Source organism: Chlorocebus sabaeus, chromosome 22 (genome assembly GCF_047675955.1).
Source record: "Chlorocebus sabaeus isolate Y175 chromosome 22, mChlSab1.0.hap1, whole genome shotgun sequence".
Taxonomy (NCBI): Eukaryota; Metazoa; Chordata; class Mammalia; order Primates; family Cercopithecidae; genus Chlorocebus; species Chlorocebus sabaeus.
The window spans coordinates 85884731-85905700 of NC_132925.1; the positions used below are offsets into that span (position 1 = coordinate 85884731).

The 20970-nt window shown below is 45.3% G+C and overlaps 2 protein-coding genes across 2 annotated transcripts in view; one reads left to right on the plus strand and one right to left on the minus strand.

The window, feature by feature from the left end:
• ACTR8 (actin related protein 8) overlaps nt 1–6285 on the plus strand; it is a 21150-nt gene extending 14865 nt beyond the window's left edge. The window contains exon 14 of the transcript XR_012090624.1: nt 1817–6285. The gene's annotated coding sequence lies outside the window, so the exon portion shown is untranslated. The remainder of the gene's footprint in view (nt 1–1816) is intronic.
• IL17RB (interleukin 17 receptor B) lies at nt 1043–20950 on the minus strand. The gene is made up of 11 exons (XM_007984615.3): nt 20863–20950; nt 18790–18814; nt 17682–17822; nt 15370–15497; nt 14517–14643; nt 12365–12412; nt 10729–10871; nt 10025–10099; nt 8921–9020; nt 7516–7614; nt 1043–2090 (listed from the first exon to the last, which is right to left on the minus strand). Exons 1-11 carry the CDS (start codon nt 20920–20922, stop codon nt 1531–1533), a joined length of 1506 nt encoding a protein of 501 aa, XP_007982806.1. The 5' UTR covers nt 20923–20950; the 3' UTR covers nt 1043–1530.
• Between the last annotated feature and the right edge of the window lie 20 nt (nt 20951–20970).

The window sequence follows — 20970 nt, forward strand, 5'->3', positions numbered from 1 at the left end:
CCAGAGAAGATTCAGTATTGTGCTGTGTGAAATAAGCATTCCCAGAAAAAAACATATATGCTAATATAATGTAACCTCTGCATTAAGAAAAAGATGCTTTTAGGCCAGACTCACACCTGTAATCCCAGCACTTTGGGAGGCCCAGGTGGGCGGATCACGAGGTCAGGAGATCAAGACCATCCTGGCTAACACAGTGAAACCCCATCTCTACTAAAAATACAAAAAATTAGCCGGCGTGGTGGCAGGCACCTGTAGTCCCAGCTACTCGGGAGGCTTGGGCAAGAGAATGGCATGAACCCGGGAGGTGGAGCTTATGGTGAGCCAAGAGAGCGCCACTGCACTCCAGCCTGGTTGAGAGAGGGAGACTCCGTCTCAAAAAAAAAAAAAAAAATTAAAGATGCTTTTAGAAGAGTAAAAAGTTGGAAGACAAAATGCACCATCTTTTGTGTTTTGTCATTCTGTGGGGGTTTTTTCATTTGTTTGTTTGTTTTAGACAGGGTCTCGCTGTCACCTAGGATGGAGTGCACTGGCACAATCACCATTTACTGCACCCTTGACCTCCAGGGCTCAAGTGATCCTCCCACCTCAGCCTCCCTAGTAGCTGGGACCACAGGCTCACACCATCACACTCAGCTAATTTTTAAAATCTTTTGTAGAGATGGAGGTCTCGCTTTGTGACCTAGTCTGGTCTTGAGTGATCCTTTTGCCTTGGCCTTGCCAAAGTGCTGGCATTGGAGGCATGAGCCATTGCACCCAACCCTGTTTTTTATTTAAGTAAACCATTATAATAACTGATTTATAAAAAGGTTACTTCAAGAGGGCTTTCAACTTAAGAATTATTTTCATTTAACTAAGACAGTGACCTCTAATAGGTAACTTTAGGCAAAAGTAGACAAGTTTGTGGGTAATGTATTTTGGTGTTCATGTTAAAAGGCACCTGTACAAGAATCAAGATATGAATCTAGTTTGTAGAGGGAAGGTCTTATGCAAACACTAAATACAAGTGGTTACACATACACTAGATCATCTGGTTCAGTAAAGGTGGGTTCAGCTTGTTTATTGCCTACTTTTGTTATCTTAAAAACCATGATTTTTTGCACGTAATAGAAGGTTTTTCACCTAAGATGCTACTGAGTGAACCAGTGAGGGGTTCTTAGATTCAGTATTCATTCATTAAACGTAGAATATTAGCTAAACAGTTCTGTGTACATTGCAATGCATGGACTATGCAAGACTAGATGTTTGGCTGGAAGATACTTTACTGTTGCATTATCAAAATGGTTATAGTTTTCAATTAAAACTAATTGATTTCTATGTATAAACCTAATCTAGCTTTGAAGTTGTAAATGTAGTTTCTTTAGTTAATGCTACATTAGTTAGCAGTATTTGAAACAATTTCATTGGCATAAAATGTTTTAATTACTAAGGCTATTTGTAGGCTGCATAGTAAGCTTCAGGATCATCACACGTTTTTTCCTTGTAATTGGTGGGGTAGGAAGCCTTTAAGGTCTCTTGCTTCTCATGGGTGGGCTACAAGGAGCAGCAGCCATTGTGGCAGGCTTGTGATCTTTTTCCTGCTGACACCTGCTGCTTGACGTGAAGTTCTGCACAGAAAGCAGTGGCATCCTTCATGAGTTGGTACTTGGGGCAGACACTGAGAGCATTATAATTGTCTTTGGTATCAGTCTCTCTAAAGTAGACCACCACATATTTGTGCAGATGAGTCTGGCTTCTTAGATCACTGCAGAAAAGGTTAAAGGCAAGGGGGAAGAGGTCTTGAGAGTTCTCACTGGGACTGCCCTCACTCTTGGCACAGGTACCATCGCAAACACTGTTGACGTCATTGGAAAGAAGGAAGACAACTTTGTCTGCTGCCTTCTTTTGAGTGGCAAGCCACTGCACTGGACCCATCTCTGCTATTTTCTTTTTCTGCCACTTTTCAAGGATGACCTCACTTCTGCAATGGTTTTGAAGAAATTCAGTGAAGTAACAAATTGTGTGATGGAAACATATTTCAGATGGGTAAACCACAAGAACCTTAATGGGGGGCAGTAGTGTGGTGGTAGAAAAGGAAGTCATCTTGTTCCTTTCTGTCAGGGGAGAAAAGCATTTGTTATCTGTGAACAGTAAACAGCAGGCTTTCACTCTGTAAACCACCCCTGACAAATGAACCCTTGTTAGAGAATGTCAGCTGAGCACCAAGGGCCTTGTTAGTGACAGCAAGGAAAAACATCCTGATGTTCCTTTTGAACACATCACCTGAAACACACTGATGCTTAAACCTTAACTTTTTAAACCTTATTTGAAGGGGTGGCCTGCCCCTCCACACCTGTGGGCGTTTCTCGTTAGGTGGAACGAGAGACTTAAGAAAAGAAGTGAGACACAGAGACAAAGTATAGGGAAAGAAAAAGTGGGCCCAGGGGACCGGCGCTCAGCATACAGAGGACCCACGCCAGCACCAGTCTCTGAGTTCCCTCAGTATTTATTGATCATTATCTTTACCATCTTAGAAAAAGGGAAGTGGCAAGATAATAGGATCATGGTAGGGAGGTCAGCAGTAAGACATATGAATAAAGATCTCTGTGACATTGAATAAGTTTAAGGAAAAGTGCTGTGCCTTGATATGCATATGCAAACATCTCCATAAACCTTTTTAGTGCATTAAGAGCAGCATTGCTGCTAGCACGTCCCACCTTCAGCCCTAAGGCGGTTTTCTCCTTTCTTAGTAAACAGAGCATACAATCAGGTTTTACACCGAGATGTTCCATTGCCCAGGGATGGGCAGGAGACAGATGCTTTTCCCTATCTCAACTGCCAAGAGGCCTTCTTTCCTCTTATACTAGTCCTCAGCACAGACCTTTCATGGGTGTCAGGCTGGGGGACGATCAGGTCTTTCCCTTCCCACGAGCCATATTTCAGACTATCACATGGGGAGAAACCTTGGACAATACCTAGCTTTCCTAGGCAGAGGTCCCTGCGACCTTTGGCAGTGTATGTGGCCCTGGGAACTTGAGATTAAGAGAATGGTGATGACTTTTCACAAGCATACTGCCTTCAGGCACTTGTTTAAACAAAGCATGCCCTGCACTGCCCAAAATCAGTTAAACCTTGAGTCACCACAGCACATGTCTCTTGCAAGGACAAGGTTGGGGGTAGGGTCACAGATTAACAGCATCTCAAATACAGAACAAAATGGAGTCTCTTATGTTTACTTCTTTCTATATAGACACAGTAACAGTCTGATCTCTCTTTCTTTTCCCCGTACTTATTTAAAAAGCAGTATTTTCTAAGTCCCTTTCACTAAAACAATCCTCTCAACCAAGCCTTCTCTTTTCAAATAAATTCATAGAAACTTTAGGTTTAAGATATTTTGTTGGCCAGGTTTGGTAGCTCACACCAGTAATCCCAGCACTTTGGGAGGCCAAGGCTGGTAGATCACTTGAGTCCAGGAGTTCCAGACCAGCCAGGGCAACATGGCGAAACTCCATCTCTACAAAAAGCACAAAAATTAGCTGGGCTTGATGGCATGCACCTGTGGTCCCAGCTACTCAGGAGGCTAAGGTGGGAGGATCACTTGAGCCCAGGAGGCGGAGGTTGCAGTGAGCCAAGATCACACCATTCCACTCCAGCCTGGGCAACAGAGTGAGACCCTGTCTCAAGAACAAGAAAGAAAAAAAAAAAGGATACTTTGAGGTGGGTGATTGTAACCTCAGTACTTTTAGTGCTGTATATGAACATGGACACTTGGCCTCTGCACTTCACATTTTGAGTTGGGTCAATTGAGTAGTTGCTTGTACTGTCTTCTACCTGCAGGTAGTAGTTTCTTTACAGTCCCCAAAGTTAAGTGGCTCCCCTTTTCAGCCCCTGGAACTTACCTGGAATTCTGCCCTATATGGTGCTATAAAACAGAAACCATGTTTGAAACTACTGTAACGAATACAGGTCAGACAGCATCCCTAAATGTTGTAAGTATTCCTGAGGTCCAAGTGCCCCTGTGGCTTTCTTAGCTTAGAGCATGGAGTTAATCTCATTCTATTTACAACATCACAAATGACTCAAAGGATGCATTTGTATTTCCTTTTCTAGGTATGGAGAAGAGGAGACGTTTTTTTTAATAGCTCTGCCTCTAGCAGAGTATGTAAATGCTCTGGTTTCTGTATTCAAATACTCCATGTTTTAAAGCTGGCAAAATCCTTAGAGAGTACAGCTGACCCTTGAACAACATGGCAGGGAGTGGCACTGGCCCTGCATGCAGTTGAAAATCTATAACCTTTGATTTTCCCACAACTTAACTTCTAATAGCCTACTGTTGATTGGAAGCCTTGCCAGTAACACAAACAGCCAACACATATTTTGCATGTTACATGTATTATGTGCTGTATTATAATTAAGCTAGAGAAAAAAATGGAAGAAAATCATGAGGCGAAAAGATATTTACTAATTCATTAAATGGAAGTGGACCATCAGAAAGGTCTTTATCCTTGCCATCTTCAAGTTGAGTAGGCTGACTAGGAAGAGGAGAACGGGGTTAGTCTTGCTGACTTAGGGGTGGCAGAGGCAGAAGAGGTGGAAGACGAGGCTGGAGAGGTGGGCGCCTCAGTGTAACTACAGAAATACATCATCATTTCTGACTTTTTTGCTTTTTCATTTTTCTAAAAATATTTGTATATGGTACCAATCCTTCCTCCACCATTTGCTTTAGGTTTAATGCTTGTATCATAGAAGGGTCTGTGTTATAAAAGAAGTGAAAAGCAGTCTTGAATGATCAGAAACCTGCGAGATTGTTTAATGTCAATTTATTTTCTGGCGCTGCTGCTCTGCTCTTCGTTCCTCTAGTGTGGTTATCTGTTAGCTCTTGAATTTCTCCGAGATCCACATCTTGAAACTCTTCAGCCCCCACCTTTTTTGCCACATCTACAATCTCTTTCGTGATTTCCTTGATTGGCTGTGTTGTAAATCCTGTGAAGTCATGCACATCATCTGGACGGTTTTCTCTTGCAGGAATTTATTGTTTCGGGCTTGATGGCTTTCATGGTTTGTTCTGTCACAATGATGGCATCATCAGTGATGTAATCCTTCCAGACTTCCATGTTGTTCTCTCTGTTGGGGTTCTCTTCCATAGTGTTGACAATCCTTTCCATAAAGTACTGTGTGTAATAAGCCTTGAAGATCCTTATGGCTCCCAATCTAGAGGCCAAATGACGTGTTTGGGGGCAAGGAGACCACTCTGAGGACTTTGGTGTTGAACTCGTGGGGTTCTGGGTAGCTGGGGGCATTGTCCAATATCAAAAGAATTTGAAAAGGCACTCCTTTCCTGGGAAGGTACTTGTGACTATAGGGACAAAGCATCATTGGAACCAATCGAGAAAAAAGTTTTCTCAATGTCCAGGCCTCCTTATTGTACAGTCAAAAAATTGGCAGCTGGTGTTTATCTTTTCCCTTCAAGGCCAGGGGGTTAGCAGCTTTATAGATAAGGCCAGTCCTGATCATAAACCCAACTGCATTTGCACAAAGCAGTCCAGTTAGCCTGTCCCTTCCTGCCTTAAATCCTGATGCATGCTTCTCTTCCTTACTAATCAATGTCCTTTGTAGCATTTTTTTCCCAGAAGAGGACACTTTCATCTGCACCGAAAACCTGTTCAGGCAGGTATCCTTTCTCCTCAGTGATTTTCTTAATGGCATCCGGGAACTCATATGCTGCCTCTTGGTCAGCAGAAGCTGCTTCTCCTGTTATCTTGACAGTTTTTAAGCCAACCTACTTTTTAAAATTATCAAACCATCCTTTAGTGGCATTAAATTCTCCAGCTTTAGATGCTTCACCTTCCTTTTGCTTTAAGTTGTCATATAATGACTTTGCTTTTTCTCAAATCATATTTGAGTCTACAGTTATGCCTTTCTTATAGCAATCCTTCACCCACATAAAAGCTACATTTTCAATACAGGATTAAAAGGTATTCTGCAAAATGTGCAAGGTTTTCATGCCTGCTGGTGTAGCTATAGTGATGGCTTCATTAATTTTTTTCTTTTTTCACTATGGTCCTTATGCTGGATTCATTTATCTTGAAATGGTGACCAATCACAGCTACAGACCCTCAATTTATGGTACATATCAAGCAATTTGGCTTTTTTTCTTGTAGTGGAAAAAAAAAGTTTTTTCTTCTTTTTTTCATGACGTCGTTTCTTGGGAGCACTTCCAGCATTACTAGTGGCACTTGGTATAGGTCCTAAGGTGTTATTAAAGGTTTACAATATTGCACTAAACACGAAAAATACAAGAGAACCACTGGAGATACTTTCTACTGTGATATGTAATTTACTGGAGAGACAAACTGCTCGTTTGGAGATGATTAGCATCACATGGTGTTTTAAGTGGATACTCGCAACACTTGAGCTCCCCGCCGTAGCAACAGGAGGTGGCCAGGAAATTATTAACAGCAGGACAGTGCGCACTGCAGTTAATGGTATGCAGTTACGATTTAATACCATATCTTTATGCTTATGTTTCTCTCAACTGTGAATGGTGCCGTGTACAGTTGGTATATGTGTGTTTAAGTTTTGATAAATTCTTTTTTTTTTTTTGAGACGGAGTCTTTGCTCTGTCGCCCAGGCTGGAGTGCAGTGGCACGAACTCGGCTCACTACAAGCTCCGCCTCCCGGGTTTACGCCATTCTCCTGCCTCAGCCTCCCGAGTAGCTGGGACTACAGGCGCCCGCCACCTCGCCCGGCTAGTTTTTTGTATTTTTTAGTAGAGACGGGGTTTCACCGGGTTAGCCAGGATGGTCTCGATCTCCTGACCTCGTGATCCGCCCGTCTCGGCCTCCCAAAGTGCTGGGATTACAGGCTTGAGCCACCGCGCCCGGCCAAGTTTTGATAAATTCTTAACTTTTAATAGTTAAAATAGTTAACTATTGGTATGGTAGCAAATTATAAAGTAGACTAGGATCTGCATACATTTTCTGCATTTATGACATACCTTTTTCTTAATTTCTTTCAATATTTTAATTGAAAAATAAATTCATCTGAGTTTTTTTTTCAAATTGATACAAATCTCCAAAAAATTTTCCAGTGTATGTATTGGAAAAATCCAGGTGTAAGTGGCTCTGTGCAGTCCAAACCTGTTGTTCAAGGGTCAACTGTGTATGAATCCAAGCGAAAGCTTTTCTTACACCTCAGAAGAACTGTTTTCTAAAAAACAGGAACTAGCATAGAGTAACCATCACAAGTAAAGTGTAATTTGTTATCGGCCATCTTTTGCGCATTTCAGTACGGTAGATGGATCAATGGTAAAAATGGGACAGTCAGAAGATCTGGAATTCCTGACCCTACTTTCACCTGGCATGTGTAATCCAGTGATGCTCGCATCAGTCTCCGTAGGAGCACTTGAAGGTATTACATAAATGCTATCTAACTCAGGGAAATGCCAACATGTGATTGCCTCCAGAGGAATCTTCTTTTTAAAAAAATTCAAAATGTTATTTCCTTATGAGGATGTCTTTAAAGAACTATAACCCTTACCGTGCCTCCACATTAGATAGATCCCTGCCACCAGCACCCATGTGGCCACCAGCAGAGACGGCAGGAGGAGAGGCAGCCAGCCTCCCCGCTTGCTTCTGTCTGGAGAAAACAAAGCTCATTCACCTTTGGAAAACAAATCCACACGTATCTCTTACTGAAAAACTAAGACTTTGTATACTTTGTAGAGGTTTATTTATTTTTTATTATTTTTTAGTTTTGAGACAGAGTCTCGCTCTGCCGCCCAGGTTGGAGTGCAGTGGCATAGTCTCGGCTCACTGCAGCCTCTGCCTCCCAGGTTCAAGCAATGCTGCCTCAGCCTCCCAAGTAGCTGGGATTACAGGCATGCGTCATCGTGCCCAGCCACTTTGTAGAGGTTTAGATCCCTTTAAAACCATCAGTCAGAAGCTCTTCAGAGAGTCTGCCAATCATACCTTTTTCCCTAGAGTTTGCAGGTCTTGCATTAGAGTCTCAAAAGGGATATGGGACCTAGGATGTTAAGAACAGTCCTAAAATCTCTGGCTTTCTCCTGATATGCACAGGCATTTTCACAGTAGGAACTAGGGTTTCTGTCCAGTTTTTTTTTGTTCTTTAAGGAATTAATGTTATTCTCGGTACAACTGCTTACATACGTAGCACGTATAGATGGCATTTTTACAGGTCATCTTGTTAGACTGACATACATGGAGGGTAGTGCCACCCGCCTCACAGGAACATCAGGTAAGCTCAGGCACAGAGTGCCCAGGAATCTGTAAGGCTTTGCCCACGCACAAGTCAAGACTGCCAGGCACCTGGGTTGTCTTCACTTCATTTGGCTGAGTCTAATGACGCCTTCCAACTTTTGACCCCACCCCTGGTCTGTGGTGTAAACATTGTATTTCTCCATCTGTAATGAAAAAGCTAACACATCTCTAACTCCAGAGACATTTTCAGAAACATGCTATTCTCAGGCACCAGTGAGGCGGTGCCATTATTCCTCATTTGTTATCCAAATGTTGGCCGTGTGACCACACCAACAGCTTATCCTGGGCCACTGAGACTGGTAAGAGAATCAGAATATGGTGAAATACTCATTCTCATATATACCCAGTCATCTTACACCTTTGACTTTTTTCAGCAGATCCTTGTGGCACTCAGAACATCCATTTTGCACTGTGTATTTTTTTTCCCTTTTGTGTATCCTGCTTTATAAAGAGTCATGAGTGGTTTTACTAATAAAACCTGTTCTTACTCAGATTCTAGGTTCTCTGGGACAGCACTGTTAGCTTTCTCTGCACCCCAGTTCAGTGTACACAGGCAGGGACCCCTTGCACTACCCACACACACACCCTTCCACATACTGAGTGGGGGCCGTGACTGTGTGTCCTGAGCCACTTTGATCATCTGGTTGAAGTGACTGGGCACTTACTGTTATCCAGAGGGAAAGGGACGCCTGTTTGTGGGCAGAGCACAACCGTTCCTTTATGTCGGATGCAGTCGCTGCCACAAGTAGGAAAATACGGAGTCAGCTGAGGAAAAACAAGAGGCTCAGAAAGTTCATACCATGCATCAGAGCTAAATCTCACCATGACTCCTACTTCCACCAAAACTTCCCTTCTTTCTGGCTTCACCCCTACCTCTAGTGTTGTCACGCACATTTTCCCCTTGGTCTGTAACAAAGCCCTAAAGTCAAAACTAGTGACCCAAGACCCACATGCCCAAGACTCCCCGGGTCTGAACCTAAACTTTGTACATGTTACTAACATACCAGTTCCCTTATCTAAAAGGGCTAGATCATGTCTTACCACATAGACAAACATTTCCTCTAGAAAAAAGGAGCAGCAGCGATCCTGTTGGCTTCCTTTAGCCAGTGCTTTAGGACTTGCAAGTCCCTGTAGTCAGGGAAGTATATGGTTCTCCAGAAAAGGGTAGCAGCCATCATATCCTGGCTGGTGCCTGCCCCCTCTGGCCTGTCTGAGCACTTTTTATTCCAGGGAATGAAGCACGGAAGCTCCTTAGTCTTTGGACCTCCTGTGTCCCCACCTCAAAAACTAGAGTTGAAAGAGATGTACTGAGAGGTGAAGGAGCACCTACTGCTCCAACTTCCTGTGTTCAGCTGGGTCCCCTGTGGCCCAGAGAGGACCGGCAGCCCCTCTCCAGAGTTTATACACTTCCTGAAACTCAAACCTTCCCATTTCAAACCCTTTGCAGCTTCATCTTGCAGTTAAAGCCTTGGGAAAGTAAAATGGTACTGCTATCCCTGAGTGCTGAGTGTCTGTGACAGAAAATGGAAATAAAAAGTGCTTTGGAAGGTCAGCAGCCATTAATACAAGCAAAAGGGACCACGATTGCCACGTCAGCCTCCTGACCTCAGCACTGTGGAGGCTGCAGCGAGAGAGCCCCCATGAACACCACTTAACTCATGTCTGCTGGCAGAAGTGCATTTGACAAGAGAGAACGCATCCTTAAAAGCAATGAATGGTGGAACTCTTCTATGTCCCTTCCCTCCCCAGAGCAGCTCACTGAACTTTACCTGCACCATAGCACCTTCACTTTCCTCAGTCACTGGAATCACCACTGAAGCTCGCATTGGTTTGTTCTGGTGTGGCTAAGAGAGACAGAGTCAAGAATTATGAGGTGCCGGGTGCACTGGCTCACGCCTGTAATCCCAACACTTGGGGAGGCCGAGGCAGGCAGATGGCTTGAGCCCAGGAGTTCGAGACCAGCCTGGGCAACATGGTGAAACCCCGTCTCTACTAAAAATGAAAAAATTAGCTCGGCATAGTGGCACGTGCCTGTAGTCCCAACTACCTGGGGAGGCTGAGGTGGGAGGATCATTTGAGCCCGGAAGGTGGAGGCTGCAGTAAGCTGTGATTGTGCCACTGCATTCCAGCCTAGGAGACAGTGAGACCCTGTGTCAACCTCTGCCCCGCAAAAAAAGAATTACGAGGCACAGGAGTGAGTAGATTGAAGGCTTCCAGCAAAGCAGCTTTGCTTCCCAAAAGGACTCCTTTCACTAGACCGTGTATAAAGGGCCCATTTCCTGCTTCGGAGACTTGTTTCTTTCTGTGGCTTGAGGTTCACAGTGACATCTCTCAGGATGCCCACAGGGACTTGTTTTTATCTGTTGAATTCATCAAAGTAGCCCAGCACATTTGGACAATACTGTCCCCATTTTCCTTCAAGGCACTAAGGAAAGCTGGAGGGCGAGGTGAAGGGGATGAAGAGAAAAAGTACCTCAGACACCTGAGAAAACCCGATGATGGTGCTGTGTTGGATAAGAGCCATGTATCTGTTTCCCAGGGGACTGGTTGTGAAGTTCACTTCTACTGTCTGCTCATTCTTCTTACAAGCAGTGATGTTTGGATCCCACAGGCTTCCTATGAGTTGAGAAAGAACCATGTAGATGAACTTGCTAACTCTTCCCTCATTTAAGTTCCCCACAGGGCTTTATGGAAACGAATCCAGGTTCTCAGGAACAATGTCCGAGAGACAGGGACGCTGCTACACAGTGAACTTTTTATCATTGTTTCCAGAGTCTCAAAGCACTTGCTGCCCAAGATAGTTTGGGGATCCGTAAGTCGCTGCTTTGCTAAAAAAGCTTCCCTGGACTGAGTGTGGTGGGAGGCGTGGACTGGTTCTGTACTCACTGCTGTTTTCAACCTGTCTTCTGAGTTACGGGATAGGGTCAGTATTTTCTCCTTCCCAGGATGGGGAGAAGGAGCCACGGGTTAGAAAACATGTCTAAGATTATCAAGCAAGTGAATTCACGATCAGGACTATAACCACTAGAATATTTTGTGTTCCAGGAGCTTCATCCATCAGACCATTCTGCCAGCTTCACTAGATGCAAAGAAAGAAGGAAATGGCTCATAACTTAGAGGATATACCCTGATAGGTCTGCTCTGGCAGAAAAAGTCATTTCATTCATGTGACTTGCAAATAAGGACTGGGTTGATTTCCAGGAACACAATGTATAATAGCAGAAATTATCTTCTCCACCGAGGAGACCATTTCAGGCCCTGGCTCAGAAATGTCTTTAGGAATTCAGGTCCAGGACTGACTTCAAGGCCCTCTGACCTCCTCACACCTGCAGTGTTCCCTGTACCCTCGGTGGGAAGCCCAGCGTCCAAATCCGCCTTTTAGCAAGGACAGCATGCACAGCTGTCTGACAGGGTACCAGGGATGCCTTGTGCGGTGAAGGGTGCCTAAAAGTTCTGGACTGATCCAAATACCACTAGCCTCATTAGCTTTCCAACACTATATTACTCAGAAATTTACACAAACCCTTGAAAGTGGGCACTAGGGACTGATAATCCTACAGGGAATTATTACAAAATTCAAGGGGTAAAATTCACTAGCCTGTGAAAAGTGATCCTCTTTGAGGACACAAGTTGAGGGCATACTTTTCAGCGAACTCACACTGCCACCTTGAATGTTTGCTAATCCAAACAGAAGGTTCTTAGGGTCCCCATGGCCACAGGTGGACGGTGCTGGTATCTGAGCTGGTGGAAGGGCTCATAGGACTCCAGTCAATCAGGAAGAGCCTTTGGCACTGCTGAGTCACTTGAGCTAAAATGTTACCCAAGGGGGTGGGGGTGGTTCTTTGTGACCACCATTTACATTTGCTCCACTATGTAATGTACTGAGGGTAGGTCTACCCCTTTCTCGACAGGCTGCTCCACTCAGTGGGCAAAGTGCTTGCTGGAGATCAGGAGCCCTAGGTGCTTCTGTCGCCACCGTCGGGGGTGCCTTGGATATGCGACTCTCCCCCAGGGCTCAGTTTCTTCATCTGTGCAAAGATGAAGAGAGCTATGCTGCCTTAAGTTACAAGTTTCTTCAAATAATAAAAGCAAATGCTGTATTTACTTACCGGCCTTGACACACTTTTTTTTATATTTCATTATGTGGTCTAGGCAGCCTGTAAATTTGAATGAAAGTTTTTACATTTTAGGAAAAGCTATCTCTGCCCCACCCCCTTTGCCAACAAGTGCACACCCACATACATATGCCACACCTGTAACAAACTGTCAAAACATTCCACATGTAAGATGGCAAATTCAAATGGGGCTCTAACATTTTACTGTTAAACAGGAGAACATCTGCCCATGACGTGATAACCAGAGTCTAATTTAAATACAGCCTTTATCAGAACAGTGTCTTTGATCCCTAAGAGAAGACTCGAAAACCATCCATCATTTGAAAATGACATTTGGTAGTATCTGTAGATGCTGCCCCTTCTAGGACGTGAAGACTAATATTCCCATACCCTCACCCCGGGTGGGGTAGAATTAGTGACTTGTTTCCAAAAACGAGAGTTGGGAAAACCAGTAGATTTACATGGAGAAGCCTGGCAGGCGCCATATCAATCTAGTGTTGATGGTGACCCCCAGCCTGGTGTCATGTGGGTGCCATGCACCCCTGATGGGATGCGATAAGAAGGGCCTGGCACCTCTGTGATATGAATTCCCTGTCTAATCATGAGACAAACCCAAACTGGGCGACATTCTACCGGATGCCTGGTCAGAACTCAAGACCATCAAGATTCTGAAAAACAAAGACTAAGAAACTGTTACAGACCAGAGGAGAGACACACAGGGACTAACTGCAACTGGAACAGAAAGAGGACATTCATGAAAAAGCAGGTGAAATCCAAATAAAGTCTGGAGTCTAGTTAACAGACATGTACTAACGTTGGTTTCTTAGTTTTGACAAATGTATCATGGTAATATAAGATGCTAATAATAGGAGAAGCTGGGTGAGAGGTATATGGAAACTCTTTGTACTATCTTTGCAACTTTTCTGTAAATCTAAAATTATTCCAAAATAAGGCTGGGCACAGTGGCTCACTCCTGTAATCCCAGCACTTTGGGAGGCCAAGGTGGGCAGATCACGTGAGGTCAGGAGTTCGAGACTAGACTGGCCATCATGGTGAAACCCCGTCTCAACTAAAAATACAAAAATTAGCTGGGCGTGGTGGCTCATGCCTGTAATCCCAGCTTCTCGGGAGGCTGAGGCAGGAGAATCACTTAAACCCAAGAGGCAGAGGCTGCAGTGAACTGAGATGGTGCCATTGCACTATAGCCTGGGTGACAAGAGTGAAACTCCGTCTAAAAAATAAATAAATAAATAAATAATAAAATAATTCCAAAATAAAAAAGCTTATTTGAAAACAAAATGAGGTTTGCTCTCATCAAGAAAGCTGGAAACCACGTGTAGTAAATGGTGCAACACCAAAAACACCCTGGACCACAATCTCCAAGACCAGCAGTGAATTGGAAATCACCTGTTTGGCTTTGATGCCTTGCCTGTGACAGATGACAGGATGAGGGTATGGAAAGGGTGACTCGGCTCAGACGGACCCTTCACACACACCATCCTGTCTTATCCTCATCACATCCCTGTGTGTGACCTTGTAGCTGTCGTACCAGAGAACTGGTCTTGTGTCACAGAGCTGAGGCAAGGGCCCAGCATCCAACTCGGGACCACCCTGCCTCTCATGGACAGCTCGGGGACAAGCCAACTGGAATCTGTGGATCCTCAGAGGCCCAGCCATAGGCAGCCCATCCTAGAAAGCTGAGATTGGAACAAACAAACATTTTGCATCAGTGATATAAAGAGTGGCTCAGCTGCATTGCTTTAGAAGACCAGCGTGTGAATGTCAGCTTCACTTTTACTGTGTGTATAACCCAGGGAAAGTGACTTTACCTCTCAGTTTCTTCATCTGTAAAATGCAGCTATCCCAACCTTGGGGTTGCTGGGATGCTTAAGTGAGATGATGCATGTCAAGTATTCAGCACAGTGCCTGGCACACAGGAACAGGCTTTTCTCTACATTTTACCTGACTCTATCCTCTCTGCTCTGTGGGTAAAGTATGGTTACTACTGTGTCCATGCTTTAGATAAGGGAACTGAGACTTAGCAAGGCCAAAAGCCTTATCCAGGGTTCCCTGGGCTCTCTCTGTACATATCCCAAAGCAGGCATCCCAGCAAGACAAAGAATAATAAATGAGTGAAGAAGTTTACCTGGTGAGGTGAAATTCACAGACATGGAAGGGCCATCTTCATTCATATTTGCATTAGGAATATTATGGGCCCCAATGAAATAGACTGTGTTTAGCTCTACAGGGAAGCCGATGTAGGAAAACGTCCACTGAAAGGCAAAGCAAGGAACTCTCAATTCCCAAAACACTGCAATACAGAAACAGTATACCTTAGTGTGTTGCCCTTTTAGTTTGTATTTCATTACTTATTCTGTGAAAACTTAGGTCTCCATCCAATGCCTACTTAGGGAATGAGCACTACACAATTTACAGAATCAGAGAAGTATAAAGTTTTAAATCCAGTTCTCTTCCCTCGGCTGGTAGGGAAAAACTGACGCCCAGAGATGCTGACTTACCAAAGGCACAAAACAGAGAAGTAGCCGACAATGGGATTTGAACCAAGGGATCTTGCTCTAAGCTCTGAGTCATAGCTATTTACCAGCCTGTGTGAGCAGCACATCATCCATGCTCCGCAAACAAAGGGCCTAGCTTTCAGCAACAATTAGCCAAATGCATAAAAGTGCCTATGCCCAGATGCAGTGGCTCATACCTGTAATCCCAGCACTTTGGGAGGCTGAGGCAGGCAGATCGCTTGAGCCCAGGAATTCAAGACCAGCAACACAGTGAAACCCCTCTCTATAAAAACTACAAAAATTAACCAGGTCTGGTGGCTCATGCCTGTAGTCCCAGCTGCTTGGGAGGCTGAGGTAGAAGGATCGCTTGAGCCCAGGAGATTGAGGTCACAGTGAGCCATGATCGCACCACTGCACTCCAGCCTGGGTGACAGAACAAGACCCTATCTCAAAAAACAAAACAAAAAACAAAAAAGTGCTTACTTTACCACCTGAGGGTCTGGTCTGAGTCTGGAAGGCCTCCGTGTAATTGCATCTCACACAGCTGTAGGACTGGAAGTTGCTTTTACCCGTCACACAAATCTTGGTAGCCTTCAACAAGCGGATGCTGGCTGCCGAGATAGGTAAGAGGGCATTGGTTTATTTAGCACTTGCTGTGTGGCTGACTTGATACTAGATACTTTACTAGCATGCTTTACTTTATGTCTCAGTTCATATTCACAATAGTATTGAAAGGTAGGCACCACTGTCTCCAATTTATAGATGGGGTTTGTGAGTCTTAGGAAGTTTCAGGGAGCTCTGCTTAAACTTACAAAGCTCATCAGCAAGCAGCAGATATGAATTCAGATGCCAAAGCCCAAGCTCCCTCCTCCTCACAGGTCAGCTTGAATTTCATAGGGTGCCTGCAAAGGTGGCTATCGCTCTGCACTATTCTGGGTCTCTTTTAAGAGGAACAGGCTGGCCTCAGGGAGACCCACAAAGACCCTCCAAGAGTGTCATCACCAAACCACACCTGTTCCGATTGCACCTTTATCCATGCTGATTCTTCTCCCTGAAGGTCCTTTCCTCCCATGATCTACCTCTTCAAGTCTCACTTTAAAGCCCAACTCACTCATGCACCACAGCATATAACCACAGCTGACAAAAAGCTCACTCTGTGCCAGGTAAGGGCCCAAACGCTTATGGCCGCATCTCACCTAAAGCAACCTCACCAGGGCCCCTTTCCCGCTCCTCTCACCCTATCCCACTCAGATGAAGCATAGCACCCTTCTGGGACTCCTCTGACATTGTGCCTGTGTCTGCTTCCCCTACCCCTCTGAATCTTCCTGGGTGGAGACTGTAGGTGACTCCTCTCTCTGTGCCTGGTACTCATGGATTCTTGACTGGGTAGACGTTTTTCCAATCTGAATTTAGCAGATGGAAACCAAAAGGATGGGCATTAGGATCCCAGGAGTAGCTCATTGAAAGAACTCACATGGTGCCTTGCAGCCATGCAAGGGGAAATGCCAAAAGCTTCATGACATCATCTGGGAGGTAGAAAAGTAATCTATCTAAGCCAGTGCTTTCCCTAAACAGGAGTAGGGTGGGGGAAATCATCTCAGGCCTTACCTTATCTTCTTCCATGAAGTACATACACAGAAAAGTACACAGATCATAAGTGTACCACCTGCTGCATCAGGACACTCATGCAACCAGTATGCAGGTTAAGAAACTCCCTCAGGTGTGCCCCTCGCGCTTCCTTTCAGTCACTCCTACCCCGGCAGGAACCACTATCCTTTTTTTTTTTTTTTTTTTAAGACAGTCTGTCACCCAGGCTGGAGTGCAATGGCGCAGTCTTGACTCACTGCAACCTCCACCTCCTGGGTTCAAGTTATTCTCCTGCCTCAGCCTCCAAAATAGCTGGTATTATAGGCATGTGCCACCATGCCTGCCTAATTTTTTGTATTTTTAGTAGAAACGGAGTTTCACCATGTTGGCCAGGCTGGTCTTGAACTCCTGACCTCAAGTAATCTACCCGCTTTGGCCTCCCAAAGTACTGGGATTACAGATGTGAGCCACTGCGCCTGATTTTTTGGGTTTTTTTATTTTTTTTGAGACGGAGTTTCACTCTGTTGCCCAGGCTGGAGTGCAGTGGTGCAATCTCAGCTCACTGCCATCTCTACCTCCTGGGTTTAAGCGATTCTCGTGCCTCAGCCTCCCGAGTAGCTGGGATTACAGGTGCACAGCACCACACCTGGCTAATTTTTGTATTTTTAGTAGAGACGGGGTTTTGCCATGTTGGCCAGGCTGGTCTCAAACTCCCGGCCTCAAGTGATCCACCAACCTCGGCCTCCCAAAGTGCTGGGATTACAGGCGTGAGCCACCACACCTGGCCACTCTCCTGACTTCTAACCAGTAGATTGGTTTTGTCTGTTTGGCACTTTCTGTAAATGGAATCATATGGCATGTATGCCTGCAGGCATGCACACAGATATAAATGTACAAACTCTTTTGAATCTGCCTTCTTATGTTTGTGACATTCATCCATATTGTTATATGTAGTTACAGATCATTCATTCTTGTTGCTGTAACGGAATTTATTTGGTGATTCCTTTCTACTGTTGGGCATTTGAGTCCTTTCTAATGTTGCCTGTTATGAGTAGTGTTACTAGATCTTCCTAGTATGTGGCTTTTGGTGCATGTATGCATGTATTTCTGTTGGTTATGCCTAGGAGGGGAATTAATGGTTCATATAGCCTGCACATTTCTGATTTAGCAGACATTTTGGGCCTTATCTCTCATAGATGCAAACTTACCATCTGCCCGGAGTACCCAGCTTACATTCATCAAAATTGAATAGTCCCCTGTTGCAACACTAGTTTTAACAGGTTCTACTCGGAGGTCCCTCAAGTCTCCAGGGGTTAGATCATGTTGTAGCATCCACTCTGGAGACGGCCCTGGGAAAAGGCAAGACTTCCATGACACTCTCCTTCCCGGCCCAATCTGATGCCATGCCATCTCCTCTCAGTGACTCACCCCAAACCTTCCCCCATTCACAATTCCTCACTTCTTTTTTTTTTTTTAATTAAAAAAATTGTTTTTTTGTAGAAGTGGGGTCTCACTCTGTTGCCTAAAATGATCTCAAACTCCTAGCCTCAAATGATCCTCCCGCCTCAGCCTCCCAAAGTGCTGGGATTATAGGTATAAACCACCACGCCCGACACAATTCCTCAGTTCTTCCTGCTAAGGCCAAATATTTCTTAGTGCTGGTTGATTTATAGCTGAGATAATGTTGCTCTAAGAGAAGTACTCTCAGCCTCCTGGCCTCCACCTATGGAGCACTTGGGACCACTCCAGGTGCCTGTGTATGTACATATGTATATATTTAGTGTATTTGACATGTTTATTAGAGTCAGCCCTGCCTTCCTCAGGCCTCGCCCCTGGATTCCAGCCAGTTGGCCCACACAACCCCCACTTTCCCACCTCATAACCTTTGCTGGTGCCATCTCTCCTCCAGCTCACTCTCCCCACTCACATTTTTTGGGCAGAAGCCCATTCTTCAAATGTCACCATCTCAAACCCCCACTCTCCTATGAAACATTTGCTTCTTGGTCCCAACTCTAAGTGACCTGCCTTTCATGGCCTCGATCTTCCTCTGCAGAGTGGCAGGCATCACTTTCCACCTTATATGGCAAGTCCTACCCTGACTGGCCAGGAGGCGAGCCTGTCTGAAACACATCTTCATTCCCACAGAGCCCCAGAGTTCTGCTTTGAGCAGACAGAGACTTCATCTGCAACAGCCAATAAAGCAATGGTTCACCCTGTGCCTGGTCTTCAATGACCTATTGCCTATATTAGGCCTCCTAAAAGTCCAGCTGTGCTTTCAATGTAAAGCCCCAAATACCCATTCTCTAATGTACCTACCAGTTTCAGAGCCACACTGAACGGTCTGTGGGAGAGAAGAAAACCAAGCGTCATGTTGAAGCCGGCAAACCACAAGCTCTCCTTTGCCAAATTAGGTAGAACACCATTTTCCCCTTACATGCATACACAAGTGACAAACTTTCAATAAAAGATGAACTGGTTCTGCTTCACAGCTTAGGGGGAAACTAAGCTGTGCCACTGTAGGCCATGATGGGCCATGGATTAGCCATCAGTATACCTGATCCCCAAGCCAGTGCATAACCTCACTTGAAGACCAGAGGTGGGTCTCCATCCATCTCTGGATGTCAGCCTTCCCTGCTGCAAGCAGGAGATGACTTGGGACCGATGTGAGGCCCCTTCACACTCTAATGTTTAACTCTAGGATTTTAGGATGGCCTGGAGTATTTACTGGGCTACCCCAGGTTAAGGAGTAGCTATGCTAAGGAGATGAACAAAAGCAAGCTCTGAATGCAGTCTAGGGTACTTTCCTCAGGTTCTTTAAAATATTCCCCTTCTAACACAAAAGGACTCACTGAGCAATTAAAGAAACCATAAGCAATTATTTGTGTTCAAGAAAGGCTGGTACTAAATCGTTTGAAGTTAGCTGTTCATGTTTTTTCATAAGAAAAAATAATTTGTGCTTTGGTTCTGGAATAAATTACTCAACCTAAAATACTGAGGCTTTAGCCAGCAGCAAGCTCAAATGACAAGACTCATTGTGATATGTCCAGCAGCTCTGCAACACCCTGCGGAGCACCTACATTTCCAAACACCTTCTAAGACCTCCTAAGACTTTTGATGGTTTGAGTGACTTGAGTTTGGGCAAAATTGTCAATCATTTATTCAGCTTTAAAAAAATGAACTCTAAGGGATATCATCAGATTTTTTTTTTTCTTTTTTTGAGACAGAGTCTCACTTTGTCGCCCAGGCTGGAGTGCAGTGGCGCAGATCTCGGCTCACTGCAACCTCCAGCTCCCAGGTTCAAGTGATTCTCCTGCCTCAGCCTCCTGAGTAGCTGGGATTACAGACGCCTGCCACCATGCCCAGCTATTTTTTGTATTTTTAGTAGAGACAGGGTTTCACCATGTTAGCCAGGCTGGTCCTGAACTCCTGACCTCAGGCAATCCGGCTGCCTCAGCCCCCCAGAGTGCTGGGATTACAGGCGTGAGCCACTGCACCCGGCCAGACTTTATTATTATTATTATTATTATTATTATTATTTTAAACAAATAAGCCATCATACCAGGAGCTGAGTTCTTATCAAAGGGCCGGTGAGACCAGCCAAGCAACAACCCTAAATGCTACCAAGCTCAAATTGTTGGCCTTGTAGCAACTACAGCAAAAGGGATGAATTCTTCCCTGCAGTGCAAAAAGTCAAGGGGGCTTCTGAAGTGACACAGAGGGGAAGGACAGGAGCTGGAGACATCAGGAAACGGTGAATGGGGTTTGTCCACCAGCAGGTGACTACGGAGCTTGATGCTATATGCTATTCTAAGAGGGCAGGGGTATCATTTCAAAGGTTATTTGGGGGACGAACTGTTTTCTCTTCAGTGACCCAGAAGATTCCCTCGATCATTCAGGGCACTGGGGAAGAAAGGAAACTGTCTTCACGAATGAACTTGGCAATCAATATGGCCAAAAAGGGAGGGGGTGCTAATGGAGAAACAGTTCTTGTGCCCCAACAGGTGAGCAGACCCCAAGTAACAATAACGAGTGCTGACTACGTGCCAGGCCCTTCGCCGCTAATTGCTGGCCATGTCGTTATTCCTTAAGAGACCGTGGTGGGTTCGGTACTGCCCTTCGTTTTACCGTTCAGGACTTGGAGTTTGGTGAGCAGAAATGACAGAACCAACAGTACAGGGGGCATCTGAGACCGGGTCTGTCTGATTCCCACTCCCCTGACTCAAGCAGCCTGACACCGATGTCCGGGGCTGCCCCCGAGGGTGCAGGCATGCCCCTCGAGCCGGCGGTCCACGCACGCCTTCGGGACAGCCTGGAGTGGCGGGTCAGACGACGTCAGGATCTGGGCTCGAGTGCCGGGAGATGGGGTAAGGGGTGCTGGAGGGGGCTTACCGGCTCTCGGGGTACGGCGCTCCTGCACAGCGCGGCCAGGGTCAGCAGCACGAGCGACATCGCCGGACCACCGCGCTGGCTCCAGGCTACCCGCACGCTGCGCTCTTA

Bases quoted from the DNA above. Each gene is read 5' to 3' on its own strand.
- IL17RB (XM_007984615.3), bottom strand. From the start codon at position 20,922: ATGTCGCTCGTGCTGCTGACCCTGGCCGCGCTGTGCAGGAGCGCCGTA. The intron at 15,498-17,681 runs GTAAGTTTGCAT...CTATCTCGGCAG, and splicing joins CTGGGTACTCCGGGCAGATG to CCAGCATCCGCTTGTTGAAG. The intron at 7,615-8,920 runs GTAAGTGCCCAG...TGTTTTCTCCAG, and splicing joins CCCTTTCCCTCTGGATAACA to ACAGAAGCAAGCGGGGAGGC.